The 19,692-nt window shown below is 39.4% G+C and overlaps 1 protein-coding gene across 1 annotated transcript in view; it reads right to left on the bottom strand.

Annotated features, from left to right (window-relative positions):
• Positions 1-11,639, bottom strand: part of DYNC1I1 (dynein cytoplasmic 1 intermediate chain 1) — a 130,727-nt gene extending 119,088 nt beyond the window's left edge. The window contains exons 1-2 of the mRNA XM_049642276.1: positions 11,495-11,639; positions 5,986-6,075 (exon numbers count right to left, since the gene is read on the bottom strand). Of these exons, the coding sequence (XP_049498233.1) occupies positions 5,986-6,075; positions 11,495-11,639 (235 nt within the window). The remainder of the gene's footprint in view (positions 1-5,985; positions 6,076-11,494) is intronic.
• Positions 11,640-19,692: the final 8,053 nt, after the last annotated feature.

Below are 19,692 nucleotides of genomic sequence, written 5' to 3'. Positions count from 1 at the left end.
TTTCAATTACTAGCACCCCGAAGCCATTGTCCTGTGAAATCTGAACTGTCTGGAAGCCCTCCTGTAGACCCAAGGATCTCAAGCCTTTGATGTTCATAGTGTCTTCCCCCATCCCACCTCCCCGTCCCTGACCCAGACCACAATGCAGGGCATCTGGCAGGTCTCCAGAATCTGTATATTTACAAGAAACTAGAATTATTATAATGCAGTTGGTTCACACCTTGAAAAATGCTCTCCAGACAATACTATAATGAAACATGATTCACCTACTAGAACAGACGATCATTTCACAAAACAGTTTACCCTGAAGTTTCTAGTAGTCCTGCATATAGTTAGATATATTTCTTTGCTGCTGAAGCCTCCAGGGCCCTTAATATGCCAATGTGTATTGGGACTCTCCAGGAACCTCCATCAATACCTGCTGAGCAGAGTTGCCCACACACTAGTTTGTGAAACGGTGAAACTGGCAATGCGTGGCTGTCAATAACAAGGACTCTACAAAACCAACCTGGAATCCAACATTGACTCTGCCCTTTGCTAACTTTGATTTTTTAATCAATTAAAGCTCTCGGAGTAGCAGTTTTATATAAAATGAGGTAATGATACCAAAACTTTAAGTCAAGCATTCAGTAACTGGTAATTGAGTAGTAATTTATTAGTCTACTTTCTAAAACTCCCATAAATGAGGCATTTGGATTTTTCACTCTTATGTAAGGTCAAGAAAATACTAAAACTACTAAATGTAACCAGGCAAAAGGAAAAAAAAACCCAAAAAACTTTAGGTTCATGTTGTTTCGATAGTACTGTCACATAAATAAATAAACTTCACTAAACAAGGATACTATAGGGTCAAGAAGAATGTCTTATTCTAAAAGTCCATGTTCATATCTTAGTTACTATTGATGTATGACTTGAGACCCATCTGAAATTAAGCAGAGAAATGGTCATTTGTTTCTCCTTATCCTTTTTAAAAATAATATTAAAAGTATATAACCTACTCTCTGTTTATCTTTTTGAGTTACTTCTATTTCACCTGTATCTTTCCTTACAGGTCTATTACCTTGAATAAAAAGTAGTATCTGTGTAATTTTCTGTAATTTTTTCTTCCCTGTAGCTTATTGTCACTTTGATCTCAGCTTTCAAGACATACAACTTCTTCTCTGAAAGAAACATAAATGGCTGATCAAAGTGTATTTGCAGAGGCCAAGTTCAGGTAGGTGAAGCAGTAACCTCTCCAGATATTATGTTTGACAATACAATATTTGGCTTGAAATTAAATTGCTACTGAAGCAAAACAAAGGATATATTTTATATTAAGCTTTGATGTCTAACAGGGATCAAATGACATGACTTGTTAGCATAAAATAATAAGATGCATGTACAGACAAGTACTTTTTGAAAGTCATAAACAATATTCAACTTAGGAATTAAATAGGGCTATAGTTATTTTTGATAAAAAAAATCCCAAACCTCCCATATTTAAAAATCTTTAAATTGATAAGTGTTGTTGCAATGTAATGAAAACATAATGGAGTATCCAGGAACCTCAACCAAAAGCTGTATTCAGAGATAAACCTCTCCAGACATCATATTTCATGAAAGAAAATTGGTTGATTAATGGAATCCGCAAGGTTCAAATTACAAGCACAAACAATTAGAATCAGAATTGTATTACTCCAGGGTAGACCCCAAATTCTCCCTGATATATCTGTTTTTGTAGCTTTTCCCTATCCCTGACACCTAACGAATTATTTTCAACATGTTCACTGCATAAAAAGGTATTAATTAAAGTTATAGCAAAAGACATATGAGAGCAAAATATATAATTTTTGGCATTGGCAATCATTGGTTTTTCTTATTAAGTTAAGCAGAGCTATTATAGCAGGTTTGTTGTTTGTTTTTGCAACACAAAACGTAGAGTATTTCTGCCAAGAGCTAAAAATATTTTATGCATGTAAAGTGGCCTTTTTTTTCCTTAAAAAAAGAGAGATTCTTTATGAAAAGTCAAACACATAGATAAAACTAACATCTGATCCAAATGGAAAGACAGTTTTCATACTTGCCAAAATTTACCTGAACAGTTATATTTAGCTTGAATAACAGCTGTGAAGACAATGTACTGAATTCATGAAATCTGAAGTTTAGAAGATGGTCTAAGTCTATGACTTCGTGGTTGCAAGATTAAAATCTAGTATACGTTTTATTTTAGAGTCTTCTTTTTTTTATAATAGAAATGTTAATTTCTCTTAGTTTTGTAGATGAAAATATTTGTATATGTGTCTTTATGATGATTCTATCCTATTTGGTATGTTTTCTTTAGTTTTTTTTTTTATTGACATTAATAGGTATTTTTCCATTTATTTTTTTAATTTACTCTATTTACTATATATCATATTTTTTGGTTTCAGGCTTTGGGGATTTTTTTCTCTGTAAATCTATAAAATTCATAATGAAATTCACAATTTATATTGAGTACTTTACAATCTTTCCCTGAGTTCAAGAGCTATTTTACAAAAATATTCATTTCAGAAATGTCTTGCTTTGTTTAAAAGATACAGCTTTGAGTTTCAGTATGAAAAATTAAATCTTTTAAATATTCTTCAAGAATATATGTAAAAGACAAAAAATAAAGAAGTAAATTCCCACATAGCTTAAATATTAAACCCAATTAAATAGGGACAGTGGCTCTTAAGGGATTTTACTGTGAGATCATTGCATAAATATGAGCAAGAAAACCAAACCAAGCTAATAAAGAAGGATATCCTCCTCTGAAGTTAATGTGAGGTTTATGAGTTAATGTGCATTTACAAGAGCTAGGTCTGATTCTGTTGTTTTAAATCTCTAAACATGAAGATCCCTGAACACTCACATATAGAAATTTCCTAAAATTTGATTAAAAGCTAACATGTACCTGCTGTTTTCTCTACTCCATTGTGGAAAAATGGAGTGAAAACAGTAAAATATCAACCCTTATTTCTTTACTGCTTAGTGCATTTTGATATCACATGGGCAAAAATGTCAAAAGTTAGCACTGTTTTTTTTCCCATCTCCTGTTCACCGTTTTTTTTTGTTTTTTTTTTTAACTCCAAAAAAGGCTAGATTTCTCAAAAATGTGCTCCCTGGTTTGAAACCGTGGATGTCAAGTTTCAGCCCAGAGCAAATTTTTATGGCTGAGTAATAAATCCCTGAAACTCAAGGTTCGTAAGGGAAGTGCTGACACAGCCCTAACTACTATGCAGCCGTGTGAATGGCGCCACGATTATATCTGCTAGAGATTCTTTAAAAAGTTTGCAAAATACTGTCTTGCTTAAAAAAAAAAAAAAAAAAAGCTAGAGAGAGTTTGATGCCAACATAAACATGCTTTTAACCCATTATGTGCTAATTTGCAGAAAAGCCATTAATAGAGAAAAAGGCACACAGAGCAGCAGTACAGGAAATGTACTTCAAACTCCTTTTTGACTTTTAACAGGACTTTAATCAATTCCATGAAGCATGAGTAACAGTTAAAACTGGAGGGTGTTTTTGCTCAGAACTTAAGAAGGGGGTTGCAGTGCTTTGCCAGAGAAGACAATTTGGGGATTGGGGCGGGGGGTGGGAGGGAATCTGTGCCAAGACACACACGAGACACCTTGGCTCCTTATCAGCCAGAATAGCTTAAGGATGTTTTGCAAGAGGAAAAACCTTTTATTTGTTTATTTTAATAAATCCTGACTTGGTTTGTCTCTTGCTATACCTGTGTTAAAAAAAAGTTCTTACAATTTGAGGTAAAATCTCTCCAATCAAATGCATTTAGACTCTCTCAGAAAAAATAACTCTCATGCCTTCTGTGGATGCCACTGTTAAAGATGCTGAATCTATTCCCTGCCTTTAGTCGTAGCCCAGAACTTGACAGGAATCAAAATCATTCAATGCCTGAGCAGGCTGAAGTGAGTACATATGATCAATGTGTACCCATTCCTATAAAAGTCCCCAGCGACAACGGTGTGCCACATACTATGCTGGAGCCACAGGCATCTTTAATTTAATTTTTTTCTTTATTTCAGAGAGAGAGAAAGAGAGAGAGAGCGTGAGTGAAGAAGAGGGGCAAAGGGAGAGAGGTAGAGGACCTTAAGCAGGCTCTATGCTCAGCACAGAGCCTGGTGCAGGGCTGGACCCCACCACCTCTGGGATCATGACCTGAGTCGAAATCAAAAGTCAGATGTTCCACCGACTGAGCCACCCAGGTGCCCATCACAGGCATCTTTAAAATTTAAAAATCAAATGAATTTCTTATTTTTTAAATTTTTTTTTTAATGTTTATTTATTTTTTGAGAGAGAGAGAGAGAGAGAGAGAGAGAGAGAGTTTGAGCAGGGAGGGGCAGAGAGAGAGAGGGAGACACAGAATCCGAAGCAGGCTCCAGTCTCCGAGCTGTCAGCACAGAGCCCGATGTGGGGCTCGAACTCACAAGCTGTGAGATCATGACCTGAGCCAAAGTCAGACGCTTAACTGACTGAGCCACCCAGGCGCCCCTCAAATGAACTTCTAATTAAACTTCTGTTGGTCTATATTTGGGACTTAGCAGGGAATATGGAAGTATCTTTTAATTTTTTAATAATGTATATTTATTTTTGAAAGAGAGAGACTGAGTGCAAGTGGGGCAGGGGGAGACACAGAATCTGAAACAGGGTCCAGGCTCCCAGCTGTCAGCATAGAGCCCAACGTGGGGCTCAAACCTACAGATCACAAGATCATCCGACCGAAGTCTGATGCTTAACGGACTGAGCCACCCAGGCGCCCCTGGAAAAATCTTTTAAATCTGCACTCTGTTTTCAGACATACTTCGTTTGTCGGTAAGAATGACGATTTCAAAATTCTTTTATCTCCGTGGGCTAAGAATTTCACAGGGACACAAACTTAGATTTTTAAGGATAGAGCACCTGGAGGATTGATTGTCTTCCCTTTTCTTTTTTCTTTCTTGCTTTTGACACCCAGTGCTATGTCAGGATGATACCATCATGATAAAATGTATAGTCTTTGCTGTCAACGGCAAATCCTGCTCATGCACTTCTACAGTGTGTGTCCTTGGGTAAGTTTTTAGACCTCTCTCTTCCTGGTTCTCCATCTATAAAGTAAGAATAATAGTAGTATCTGCTTCAAAGGGATGTTCTGAGATGTAGATAATATCTGTAAAGGGCACAGGAGAAAGCTGAGTACACGGGAAGCCCTTAATAAATGCTCATCATTATTATCACTGAAACATGGAAAGTTTCGCTCTTCATACAGGCAGAGCTATGGAAGCACACTTTGAACAGTAGAGTTAATAGTAATGATCATTGCTAATATTTCTGTGTACATCACATGAATAAACTTCAGAATTTATTAACAAGATAATTATATCTGCTTCTTCCCTTTACTATTATCATTCAGAATATCCGATGCGGTGAACTAGGTAACATGACAATTGATAACAATTATCTTATGTTTTCACTCTTTAGTAATAATTTTACTGAATTGTGACTGGACTTGTTGCTGGAATTGTGGCTAGCTTGCATTTTATTTACTTCTTTCTCTCGCACATGAGAAAGTGGCAGAGAAAGAGGGAAGGAGGGAGAGAGAGAGGGAGGGAGAGGGAGAGAGAAAGAGAGAGAGAGAGAGAGAGAGAGAGAGAGAGAGAGAGAATCTTAAATAGGCTCCAGACTCAGCACAAAGCCTGATTCAGGGCTCAATCTCATGACCATGAGATCATGACCTGAGCTGAAATCAAGAGTCAGATGCTTAACCCACTGAATCACCCAGGCACCCCTCTATTTTATTTACTTCTATCAGTCAAAAAATAGATGACTCTTGCTTTGGGGATTACAGTTTATGGTGCTAAATGTAATGTGCTGAAAACCTTCCACATAGGGAGTATGTGTTTAATTTTTACTTACCAGGATAGCCCCTAAGTTGGTAAAAAAAACAACAATAACAATAAATTGATGACTAATTTACCTCCCATACCATACCTTCTTTCACCTCCTGTTTTTGGTCTTGGTTTTCCAGTTCTGAATCATGGCCAACTTTAGGTTCTACCATTTCCTCATCTTCCTCATCCTCTAGAAGAAAGAAAGAGAAAAATGCATTATTTTCTTTCCTTCAAATCAAAGCCTTTGGTTGATGGTGGGAGGTAGGGCCAAAGGGTAAAGTTCCAATCATTTAGGGCAACTTCTAAGTAAATCAGTCCTCAATGAATGCCCAAGATATATGTTCATGAATATATGAATAAATTATCTCCAAAAGGGGCCTCTTTGAAAGTCCCCCAAGCTGCTGAGAAAACCACCCGAGTCGGCACCTGCTAACATCCATCTCCAGGCCCTCACCACATGGGATGTCTTGGAATTGCCTCTCTGACCTCTGAAGCTTCTTCAGAGATGACCCAGGAACAGATCTCAAAATGTTTCCACCTGGGGCACATTCTCCACAGGGAACACCTGCTGCACAGACGACTCATTTCCAATTTAATTCTCACCAAATTAATTTGTTTTTGACCTACAGGAAAGGGTTAAATACAGGTCTGACCCCAGGTCAAATGCCATTGGCAAGTAAACAACCAGGGGGTAGAGTCCCAAAAGTCACTGCCATTGGCCTGGGAGAAAGCAACCAACCTGAAATCGCATTTACACATTCAGAGCAGCTCATGCATTAATGTGAATTTAATGAGCACTAACAAATGGACCCAGTCTGCTACCACTGCCAGATGTTATAGTGCCCTTCCTGCCCTATGCAAATGTGTGCTCGTTCTGTCTGCTCTCAACCTGCCTTTCTTAGAGGCCCCTTTCATTATAGAGTGCTTGAAATCATCAGCCACAAAGTAGAAGATGTAGGGGGGAGTCAAGGTGTCACAAGAAAATCCAGTGTAGAAAAATAAAATAATACAAAAAATTAAAACTTGCTTTCACAGTTTAAAAAATATATTGTCTTCTCTCTTAAGTATAATATTCACTGTAGGTTATTTATTTCATTGGTTCAAATGGAATTTAAAAGAAATGACTTCACTTCCTCCCCTGCCCCTACATTCATTCATATATTCATTCATCCATCAAATATTTACAGACTTTCTGTAAGATCTCAAGCTCTATGGATAGTCTCATTTCCATCATAATAAATCCTGAGATTTACATCAACTAAAAATTTCAGCCCCAACCACTTAGGGAATGCATTATAAATGCATACCTAAATGCCCAAATAAATATCTATAGCCTGAAAAGCAACTCCAAAAGTCTGACTACATTAAGCAAGTGATCTGGGGAAGAAATATCAACTTTAAAAATTTGAACATATTAAGTGTAGCATTGCAATTTAGATATTAAAAATTTTTTAATGTAAATTTTCATTGAAATACAATACTCTAAGTGCATATGTATATACTGTGGAACCAACCTCATTACTTTATAACCACACTATAAACATATCAGGAAGAATGTAGAACACTTTTAAGGAAAATGGTCATTTATTAGTAACACATTTATTATCAGTACATTATTTCTAATACATACCTAAGAGGTAAAGAGTTGCACTTGGAATTTTGAAAAGAACACTGAGTTACTCTGATTTTTAGACAAATAAACCCTTAAAGTGTTAAGTTATAAGCAGCACATTTAAGTCCTTATCCATATATAAAGATATTACTGCTATCTACCCATTAACAACCTGCTTGAAAAGTCGTGAACCTGCACATCATGTATCCTGATCCAAAGACCTGACACAAAACCTTAGGAGGTAAACCTGGGATGGAGAGGCAATCTTCAAAAGTCCACTAATCTGCTAGTAAGTGGCTCTATTTCTGAAACTTCTAGAGACATTTATTACTTTTTTTAAAGTTTTAAAAAATTTATTTAAATTCAAGTTAGTTAACATACAGTGTAGTGTTGGTTGCAGAAGTAGAACCCAGTGATTCATCACTTACATATAACACCCCGTGTCCATCCCAACAAGTGCCCTCCTTAATGCCCGTCACACATTTGACTCATCCCCCCATCCTCCTCCCCTCCAGCAACCCTGTTTGCTCTCTGTATTGAAGAGTAGAGACATTTCTTTAAACTTACTGGATTTAGCAGCAATGCCCTGACACTTACAAAATGCAAGTAAATACAACAAATACAAAACTGATAGGGCATGTATTATGAATTGAGTCCTGTTTTGCCTTCTCCCCAACCAAATATTTGTATGTTGAGGTTCTAATGCTTAGGATTTCAGAATGTGACTTTATTTGAAAATAGGATCATTGCAGATATATTTAGTTAAGATGAGATCAGACTGGAGTAGGTGGGCACCTAATCCAATATTATAAAAAGGAGAAATTTAGACATGGGCACACATAGGGAGAATGCCAGGGGAAGCTGAAAAAGACTGGGGTGATGTTTCTACCAGCTAAAGAGTGCCAAAGATTGTTAGCACACAACCAGAAACTAGGGAAAAGGCACAGAACAGATTTTTCCTCACAGCCGTCAGAAGGAACCAACCATGTCAACACCTTGATCTCAGAATCACCTGGCCTCCAAAACTGAGACATTCCATTTCTACTGCTTAAACCACCCAGAATTGTAGTACTTTGTAATAGCAGCCTGAGCAAACTAATACAGCCAGTAGAGTGCCCTGCTTTCTATGACCCTATAAGGTAGTGGAAGAGATACAGGACATATACCATAATAACACCTAAGGCAAGGATGTAAAATCTAATTTATTTACCAGAACTTGGTACCATCAGTCTAACAGATGAAGAGAGAGATTAATCTCCCCCAAAGAAACTCACAACCACATCAAATTTTCAAGTTTTGTCTGGTTCTGCCTGTTTTCAGATCTACGATCTGTAACCATCAGGAATACAGCCTCCTTCGTCAGAGCATGATGTGAAATAGAAAGGCCTTGCGGAAAGGCCTAAAGTAGAAGCTCAGTTGCAGTGTAAGGACAGGCTTGGAGAGGCTCTTCGAGGTGGATATGGCGTCACCTCCATAAGAATCGCTCTTCTGCTTCTAAGAGGCAAGTGCACACAAGGCTCAGCTGAGGAGAAGTTAGGTTTCACATCCTGGACCACTATATATGATGGGCTGTCTTATTTATTAAGGATACATATGCTGCATCCACATTCTATTCACATTCTCATGTTGGAATCCACTGCCCTGAGACCAGACTGTCAATGCCTACCACAAAGCATTAGTTCTCTGGCTGAACAGATTCACAAGTTGGGCAGGGATCAGCACATCAAAGGAAGTAATTGATCTGGGTCTGAGCCTGGAGTCTACATCTTGCCAGCCCCTCGATTTTACATAATTCATAGAAACTCTTGGAGGCCCTGTTTCTTCATCTGCTGAATTGGGATAATAATCCTTTCTTAAAATCCAGTGTTGTTGTAAGAATAACCAAATTAAATAATTGATCTGAACTTTCTTTTTAAACCAAGAGAGTTGGGGATACCTGTATACAGAAACCTCCAAACAAATGTTGCATTAGCTTGCATATCAACCAAACATTTATTGAGCACTTACTATGTACCAGGTGCTGGGAATATGAGAAGGAATAAGACAGAAAAAAAAATCCCTGTGCTCATGGAGCTTCATTTGAGGTAGGGGAGAAAAACAACAAACAAATAAACAAAATATATATTATATCTGATAAATGTTGTGGGGGAAATAGAAAGCCAGAAAGGGAGACTGGGCATGCTGGTAAGGGGAGGAAGAGTTGAAATTTAAAATAGAGTCATCAGAAAAGGCCACACTGAGGTGACATTTGAGCAAAAAGTTCAAGGAGTCAAGGGAGTGAGCCGTGTGAAGATCTTGGAGAAGACCAGTAACAACAGATTCTTCCATCTTATTCTGTGGACCCAGGGTTCAATGGGTCACGGTTTAAATTAATTTATTATCAGTTCCTTTGACTATAGAAAATAGCTGTGCTTTCATTAGAGCCATCTGTTTGTACATTCCCATCTTCTAGTTCTTAAAATGAAGTCGGTTTCCCCAAATGATTCGGGTTAGTATCACATTGTATCAAATTCTTGGGGCACCTGAGTGGCTCAGTTAAGCAAAGAACTCTTGATTCCAGCTCTGCGCTGACAGCATGGAGCCTGCTTGAGATTCTCTCTCTCTCTCTCTCTCTCTCTCTCTCTCTCTCTGCTCCTCCCCCATTCATACACTTTCTCTCTCTCAAAAATAAGTAAATAAACATTTAAAAAATAGTATCAAATTCTCATCTTTCACAGCTATAAAGGTCTTTATTTTCAACATTAGTTCCTGGAAGAGTCAAAATGCAACATTGTGACGGAAAGTGTTCTATAAGGGCTTGGCTCTAAAAAGGGCTAGGTTTGTGATAGCAATGTGTAGGTTTATACACAAAGTATGCAGGAAAATCGCAGGTTATCTAATTATTTAAATAGAAAATTCTTCCCCAGAGAACGTTTTTGACTGAATGTAAGAAAACCAAATACTTACAGCGTTTATAATACGTGCAAAGTCCTACAATGAAATACTGTGAATAATAGAAAAACAAATAAAAAAAATAATATCTGACCTTTTAAAGTGGTTAAAAACCAGTTGCAGGCATTAATTTTTTAGTGGCCACAGAATTCTTTGTCTTTCAGCCTTTGAAAGACACAAAGCAAGTGTTTCAGTGGATTTGTTAAGGAAATAAAACACAAGAGACTGGTTCGTTTCTCTGCATACTGATATGTTTGCCTTGCTCAGCAAAGAGAGTGTATTTTTCTTTAAGACTCTGGTTTCCTTTCTGGTGCAATTGGAATTACTTCTGTTGAAACCATTTTCAAAACAGTTAAATAACTTTAAAGAAAAGGATTTATGTACACCCGCTACAGACCACTGATATATGAGTTGTGCCACTAGTTCATACCCGGTTACATTTCCTCTGAGATTGGAGGGGAAAAAAATTACCACCCATGTATGGTTTCCTGTACCAGGTCCACACAAGAAATTAAACTAGTGTAGGCAGAAGTTAATTACCTGTCAGTCCAAGGGGCTAATTTCAAACAATGGCATCTTTTAGACACTTTATTTTATTTAGCACCCAAATTCTGCTGTCTCCGGTCGCCGCATGCATTCCTTTAAAGTTGGGGAGATCTTTGGTAACCACTGTCCTTCTCCTGAAGATATCCTAAAGGTCTAAGAACGAACACTTGCATGTTCAGCGGCAACCACACATAACACACTTAGCACAAGGCCTGACCCTCTGTGTGAGCTCTGGAAGGGTTGTCTGCTCTAACCACCTGCGTTTCAGAGTGAAGTCAAGGTTGTCCATTTAAACGTGCTGCGGTCCTTTAATTGTTGATCTGCTCTGATGGCCTCAGAGTTGAGACTTTGGAAGGGGAGTGCCGGGGAATGTCTGTCACTGTTTGGCAATACAGTATGAAAACTCCTTTCTGCCCAGGGGTATCCCTCTTGCAGTACTGGTATATTGGTAACATGCTGAGCCCCCGCTTTCTTCTCCTGAAGCCCAAGGGGAGACATCTTCCTGCTCCCCAGCTCCTACTGACCAGAACAGAGGCAGGATCCAAGCGATAGTCAGACTGGATGTTCCTAACTGGGCCTTTGTCTTTGCAGCCAGGAGGCAAAACCAAGGGAATAGTAAGGATTAATTTTTGGCAGCATGCCGTAGTAGCAGCAACACCCGACATCCTGGCCAGATTGTTCCAGAGGTCCACAGTCTGGGTTCCCTTGGTCTCTGCTCCTTTTTAAGCCTGTTCCTTCTGCCTCCTGTTGATCCTGTGAGCACCAGATTTCCTTCCAATAAATCTCACCAGGGGTGATGTCAACACCAGATTTCCTTCCAATAAATCCCACTGGACTTAGTGCCTGCTGCTTGCAACCAGAACCCTGAGCAACACAGGGCGGCCCTCTGTGAAGAGAAGGGCTTGTTTTTACAAGGTCAATGGGTTCTCACTTTCCTCTGCTCTCTCAGGGACTGCAAAACCCCAGGACAAGAGGGTCTGAGTGCCCAGCCCTCACCCTTCCTGCCCAGCTTCTGGCTTTTCATGAGGGGGCTCTGGCCCCTCCATGTAAGACCATTGAGTCTGGTCAGGTGGAGGAAGGCTGCAGGGAGCAGAATGGGTCATTTCACTCTACCCTTCTCGATTCCAAAGGGCATCTTGCTGTTACCAAAGGGGAAGGCACAACGCAATAACACATGACTTTGAATCCAACAGGCTAATGACTCTAGATGCACAATTACTTTATGTACCACTTAGAAAACCGATTACTGTTAATTAAGCTATAACACATCATGAATTCTAACATGAAAAATTGTGAATGCTGGAATTGATAAAATAATTTGTGGCTTCGAAATGAAGAGAAACTAGCTTCCCAAAGATAAAAGGGATGGCAAGGACACAGAGTCAAGTCTAAATCAAGCTTGTTGGTATACTACTATCAGTGAACAGATTTGGAGATACAAGGCACATTTGTTTTAAAAGATATATTGCTTTCAACCTAAGAACAAATGCTCTAGCCATTTAGTATATAATTCTATGTATAAATATTTCAGAGGATAACTGTTTTAAAAACATATATAAAATTTTTCAATAGAAAAGCAGCCTGGAGCCTGCTTCAGATTCTGTGTCTCCCTCCCTCCCTCCCTCCCTCCCTCTCTCCCTCTTTCTCTTTCCCTCTCTCTCTCTCTCTCTGCCTCTTCCCCACTTGCACTCTGTCTCTCTCTCTCAAAAATAAACAAACATTAAAAATTAAAAGAAAGAGAAACAAAGAAAAATAGAAAAATTAGGATTTATTTTTCAATTTAAAGCATAATTCACTCTAAGGAAGGTATTCTTTGCAGGTCTGTGCTTTGCTTCATCTTTTCTCATATCAAGTCCACTCTGGATAATACTTACACCCATGTCTTCCATCATCACCCACAAACTGAAACCTTTCCAGACTCCAGATTCTGTATTGCACATTCCAACATGAATGTATCACAGGCATTTCACATTTGACATGTTCAAATCAGAACTCCTGCCTTCTCCCGAGACCTGCTCCTTTGATTACATTCTCTATCCTACCCTGTGGTACCATCATTCACATGGCTTCACAGTTGGGCACCAGAATATATATCACCCTTCAATTTCTCTTGGGCACCGGGACCTATAAGAAGGGGTCTCTAAGTCCTGTCAATTCCTCACTACCAGTTTTGTTCTGTATTTCTAGTAGTTTTATTTATTTTTTATTATTTAAAAAACACATCTATGTATATTTTCTACACCAAAACAACAACAATGACAAAATTCCACCAAACCAAAAACAAACAAACAACAAAACCAAAACTCTGTAACTCCCTAAAAATGTTAGGGTAAAATCCCATAACTCCTTGTCTTTTCCACCTCATCTTCTATTCTGGACAATGCACAACCACCCGATGTCCCAGTAGGTTCATGCCTCAAAAGCACTGCATGTAATTTTTTTGTGTCTGTGTTGGTCTTCCCTTCAATATCCAGGAGTTAATTATAACTAGCCTTTGGTGATACAATTCCAGAGCTTTAACACTTCCTCCCAACAAGATTTGTTGACCCCTTTCATTGTTCCACCACCCCACCTTGTACCTTGTATATATCTCTATGACAACACATCTCAGACCACTTAAAATTAAGTTTATTCATCTACCTCCACAGCCAGATGTAAAGTCCCCAAAGACCTACTCTTGTTAGTATCATCAATGTCAAGTACTGAGACTAACAAAATCAAGACAGGTGCTTGATCTGGAAAGATAGTTATGAATCACATCGTATAGGACCTTGCATGACAGAGCAAGTTTGGACTTCTTTCTAGAGATGAGTATCCTCCTTTTAATAAACACAAATCTCAGGTAGTCCATATTATTTAAAATTTCAAAGGGAATTCAAGGCACTGGTAATGCCAAATATGGCTTTTAAAACCTCACTTATCTCCTTGCCAGTCAGCCCTTTATGCACATTCTAATATATTTAAGAGGTGGCTTGACTCTTGATGAAAACTATTCTTCCTAACCTTCCTTACAGAGAACCAGAGGCTTTTAAAAACACAAGAGAGAAAGTCTGATTTTGTTTAAGAATATGGAGGCAAGATGGAGAGTGGAGGAAATTGGGAAAGCCTGGAATAAGGGAGACAGTGAGAAGGTAAACTATAGCTGTAGTCCAAGCAACAGACGATGAGAACTTGACCTAAGATGGTTCAGTTGCCAATGGGCATGATGAATTGGACTGAATTTAGACATATGTTTATACAACAGACAGTGAGGGCTCTCGTACAGAACTCATTCAAGTCACCCTATCCTTGGACCAACTTTGTGTACAGTTAGCCAACTTTGCCAGGAGTCCAAAGAGAGCCACCCTCCCGATATGTATCACGGCGGCCAAAATAAAGTATAACGTGCACCACTGAATGCTTACACAAACCAAGGTGAGCGCCTCTGTGCTTTAAAAATATGCAGGAAAGACATATTTTGTGGGATTTTCAGTAAGCACTTTGTTAAATATACTACATGGTAATATTTAAAAAACCTTCACTTTCTGGTCTAGAAAAATCTGGCCAGAGTAAAGAAAACATACATTTCTCATCGTACAGAGCGCTCCTGTTAACACTCTAGGCCACATCAGTTCTCTCCTAAGGCTCTAACATGACAGTACTTGGAAAGTGTACTTCCTGGTGGAATGACACCCAAGGCATTGCAAATGGGAGGAAATGAAAGAATATGTTCAAAACGAGAAAGGAAGCCAGAGAATAGTACTTTTTAGCAGCTGTTTCTGAAACTTGTAACTGTGCTGATATATAATACGTGTGCGGTAAATATGTGTTGAATTAAGCTGACACAGGTTAGCTAGCTCTTGTGGAAGGGCGGAGACCAGGAAGAGAACAATGCCCTTCTCAGAGATGTCCAGGCAGGAGTTCATGGGTAACTTTAGCACTTGATGTTTGGGTATGGGAAGGCTTGATTGATCTGTATTTCCACAAATTTCCCTGCTTAAAAACCTTTAATGGCTCCCTATTGCCTAAATTAGCTCAGCATTTAAGGCTCATCCCCGTTTGACCCCAATTTAATTCTCCAATGTTGCTCAAAGCATAATAGTTCTTGATTCAATGTGTATGAAATAGGCCAAGTTTGTTGTCAGTAACCACCCTCCATCCTACCCCTCTTCAGTCTTGTATATATTTCAGGCCCCCTGTCTCTCAAGCTTTCTCAGGAAGTCATGGAGTCTGCAACCACAGAGGAAAGCAGTTGGATGAACTAATTCACACCAATGGATTAGAGAATGACAACCCAAATCAATTAATCTCCAAAGGCAAACTACAGCTTTCACAGGACTTGGGAAGAAGAAAGATTTTGAAAGAGCAGAGCCAACCCTCAAATCAGTCCCCTATTCTACATTCTTGGAGGCAGAACCACCCATTGCACAACTACAGAAAGCAGCATTCCCATCGTGCTCTATGTGAATATGTGAATAGGGCTTCCTGGAGTTACATAGAGCATAGACTCTGTGTCTATCCTTAACAGTCTTATTTGTATAGATGTCTACACACACATACACACACACACACTCACACACACACACACAATCAGGGCAATAATTCAAAACACTTGTAAATGTAGTTCTTGGCTGCTTGGAAAGGAAGAAGCTCTAGTTTCTCCTGTTCAGACTTAAATCCTTTTGCTGCCTACTTTTGAATTTGGATAATCCTATACCCTATTCCTTGTTTCCTCTACCATTTTTCCAAATGTGCAAATATGTACTTGTTCCTAGTGGGAGTGCTGTTTGTGAAATGAAAACTGGGCTCCCAGGGAAAGAGATGCCATCATATTTACTTTCAACAGCAAGTGTAGATATGTCCCAGAGGAGGGTGAAGCTCAAGGTCTCCAGGTGCTCAAATGGTTATTGTGTTATGTTAACTGGTAAAAACAGAGGAAAATAAGTAGAAGCCTTTTAGAAACATTATGTTGCCTGTAAATAAATTGTTCATAACAAGAAAGTGCTACCTTCCATCTCTAAGAATTGTCAACTCTATTAATGTCAGAACAATGACATCAATCACGGCGCATGTAGATCATCCACTGTTGCATGTCCTCTGGTATTCTTTTTATTCATAGGATCAAATCTTGTTAGTTCTATCTCTTGGTATCTCTTACCTCTTATCTCTTTCTCCATGCCTAGCCGTGCTACAAACAGCATTGTCAGATTAACCCTATTAAACAGAACTCTGTTCACATAAATTTCCTTGTGAAAGCTGTGATGGGTCCCATCACATGCAGAACAAAAGCTGGATTCTTGGCCACATCTTCAAGTCTTCTACGGCCTGGCCCCAGCATGTGCTTCCTGCCTGAATTTCCTCTACTGACATTATGGCTGCTGCACAAACTTCCACATTCCATCTACCCTTTGGTTCATGCTTCTCCCTCAGCTAGACTCTCTCCTTCCCTTCCTTTTACAAAATATGAGCCTAATAATGTGTCAGGCACTATTCCAGGTGCTGGAGACACAGCAGTGAACAAAACTTCCTGCCTCCATGGAGCGTGCATTCTAGTAGGGGGGGACAGATAACGGAGAAGATAAGTAAGTCAAGTATGTGGTAGGTTGGGGAGTTTCAAGTGCTGAAGAGAAAAAGCAAAGCAGGGAAAGGAGGCAGAAGTGGTAGGCATCACAATTTTTACACAGGTAGCTCGAGAGGTCCTTGCCGAGAGATCCCATTTGAAAAAAAACCCAAGGAACTGAGGGATCAAGCCTTGTGGATACCTGGGGAAGGCATTCTAAGTAGAGGAAACAAAAGCTCAAGGGCAGGATTTTGCCTGGAGTGCTCAAGCCCTCAAATGCCTTCACATCTTCCCCACATGTAAAATACAGCTGTACTTCAAGATCCGATTCAAATGACCCCCAGCTCCTAAATCTCTCCCATTCTCCCTCATTCGGAGGGATTTCTTCTTCATTTAAGGCTTCAAAGCACTTCATCTGGGTCTCTTTTAACTACTTTTTTTTTTTCATCTGAAGAATTATTATGTTTAAGATGACAGCATTTATCATTCTCCACTTGATCTACTACGTATTTATTTTAAGTAGAATACCCCTGTACTATCATGAGTTTACTTCTCCAACTGAGAGTCTCCATTTCTTGGGAGTAGGATGCATTAATTACTCATATTTATTGATCCCAGGATGATTGTTAAGTATTTTTTACTGTTTTAAATGTTAGTAATCTCGCTTCTCCAGTAGTTCCAGTAGTAGATTTTCTGAGGGGTTTCTCATTGATTTAGCTGGATCCCAAATCTCCTCATTCGATTTCAGATTCTAAGGTTCTTTTCCTTGATCATGAGGTCTTGTCATCACCGACAGCAACAAATGTCAAAACTTATTCAGAGACTCTGTACACTCCTTGCGAAGTTCATAGTCCTTGACTTTGTTTCTTGTCCTGGTCACTGTCATTAGATACTTACTCATCACCTAACACACGCTCAGATCTGTTCTAGGCCTCATGGAAAAATGATAGCTATTAGTTTATCAGATCATATGCGTCAAGCTTTGTGGTAAATTTTTTATGTCCATTACCCTGTTTAATCCTCATAAGGACTCACTGAGGCAGACACAGTGGGTTCTCTCTATATATGAGAAAATTGGGGCTAAGAACAGAAAGATGATCTGCCTCAGGTCACAGAGTTACAGGAAGCAAAAGAGCCAAGATTCAGACCCATGTTTCCCCAGCTCCCAAACTCTCTCAATTTACTGCTAAAGCCTACCAAACAGTATAAAGGTGGAGAAGGGAACTGTAATGGACATTTGTGGCTTTGACCACCCAGAATCCACCATCCCACTTCTTGGAATAATAGTCCCTTTATTCCTCTTTGGTGCACCCATCTCTTCCCAATCCCAGCTAAATAAATCCTACCTAAGATTTGGGGGATAATTTTGTATCTGAGGCAACGACCAATGAGACTTAATCTCAGTATTTTAATTTGCACCACCAGTAGAATGACCATATCATCTAGTGTCCCATTTGGGATACTTCTGGAAGGAATTCAGAGCAATGAATATTTAAGCAGGGCTGGCAGATTTCGTGAAGGAGGACTGCCTGGGTAAACCGGGACATGTGGTCACTCCCTGCAAGAGGGAAGTGGAGACCTCTCTTATATTGGACTGCATGACTATTCTAGCTAAACCAGGATACATGCTCACTCTAACCATCAGGAGGTGGATTCCTCTCCTCCACTGGACTGGTGTTACACTAATGTGGCACTGAAGCTGTCCTTCATCTGACATATGGAGCGTGAGCAAGAATCAGTAAATAAAACAGGGCCAAAAGACGGACAGTAGTAAGTAACAGTTTGACACCTAAATTGAACAGTAGCTGAAGCCATCATGTGCCTAGAATTTAGGGCCTAGATTTTTGTTCGTAAGAGCCAACAAAATTCCTTTGGGCTTAAGTGATTCTGTGTTGGTTTCTCTGTTCCTTATAACCAAAGAAAGTTCAAAAGGTCAATAATGAATCATTGTTGAGTACCCAATTTTGTATTCTGTATTTTCCCTACATCATCTCCTGGAGCATGCAAACTATCCTGCAAGGTAGCACAGAGTTAAATGCAAGAGTTCCGTGCCATGCCACTCAGCTTCAACTCCTCCTACCATTTAGTAGCAACTTTTGGCTACTGACTCAACTCCTTGTGCCTCAGTTTCCTCAGCTGTTGAATACAGAATTGCCCTCCTTGGAAAATGACGATTTTTGAATTGCTTAATATATGTAAAGAACATTTTATATTATTGATGAGGAAACTGAGACTCAAAGAAGTTACATAAGGTGCTGAAACTCAATCGGCTACTAAATTATAGAGGCAGATTTTGAACCCAAGACTTTGAGGCGCCAAATTCCTTTCTGTTTCAGCACTGTGTCCACAATGTCTCCTGGTTGCTTGAACTAGGCTCTGAAGGATGGAGATACCTCAATGGTTTCGGAGGAGAGAAGAAGCATGGCCAGTGGAGAGTAAAGTTCATGAAGTGGCAAAGCCGTTTAGGAGCACAGTTGAAAAACAAAGCTGCCCCCATGTTCTGTCCAACAAAGCCCAGCTTCCCTTTCCTTGCCTATTCCAGTTTCTGTGTGGCTTTAGCACTGCAAGGAGGCTGCATCACAATCCATGTGTAGGTTGAGAAGTGTTTCTATTTACTTCAGGGAGGTCCGCTCGGACAGTCTTGTTTTCTCCAGTACAAGACCATGCCTACGGGACATGCCCTCCTCCAGCTCAAACTGCATGGTTACGTTCTTCCCTTGCTGACCTGCTTCAACCGAGCTAGCTTCCTAGGCTTTTCTTGATCCTGCCAGGAACTTCCACGTCTCCTAGTTTTTGCATTTGCTCTTCCCTCTGCCAGGAATACTCTTCATTCAAATATTCACGTGTCTTTCTCATGACATTTTTAGAGTCCCTGTTCAAATGTCACATCATCTGTGAGGTCTTCCCTACGTGACCTATATAATATAGCAGCATGCCTCCCCCCACTCTGCCCTGGCACACGGCACTTGTTCTCCCCTTACTCTGATTTTTTTTTCATTTCAAAGCACTGGTTTTGTACGTTTATTTATATATGTATTTACTGTCTGTCTCCCACCACTGGAATGGGAATTCTACAATATCAGTGACTGTGACTCTTCTCTGCTGTATCCAAAGCACCCAGAAAACAGCTGGGTATGTGGTAGGTGTCAATAAATATTTGTTGGATGGTAAGATGACTG

Source organism: Panthera uncia, chromosome A2 (assembly GCF_023721935.1).
Source record: "Panthera uncia isolate 11264 chromosome A2, Puncia_PCG_1.0, whole genome shotgun sequence".
NCBI classification, from domain to species: domain Eukaryota; kingdom Metazoa; phylum Chordata; class Mammalia; order Carnivora; family Felidae; genus Panthera; species Panthera uncia.
Note: the sequence above shows the minus strand (reverse complement) of the source record. Positions and strands in the feature narration are given on the sequence as shown.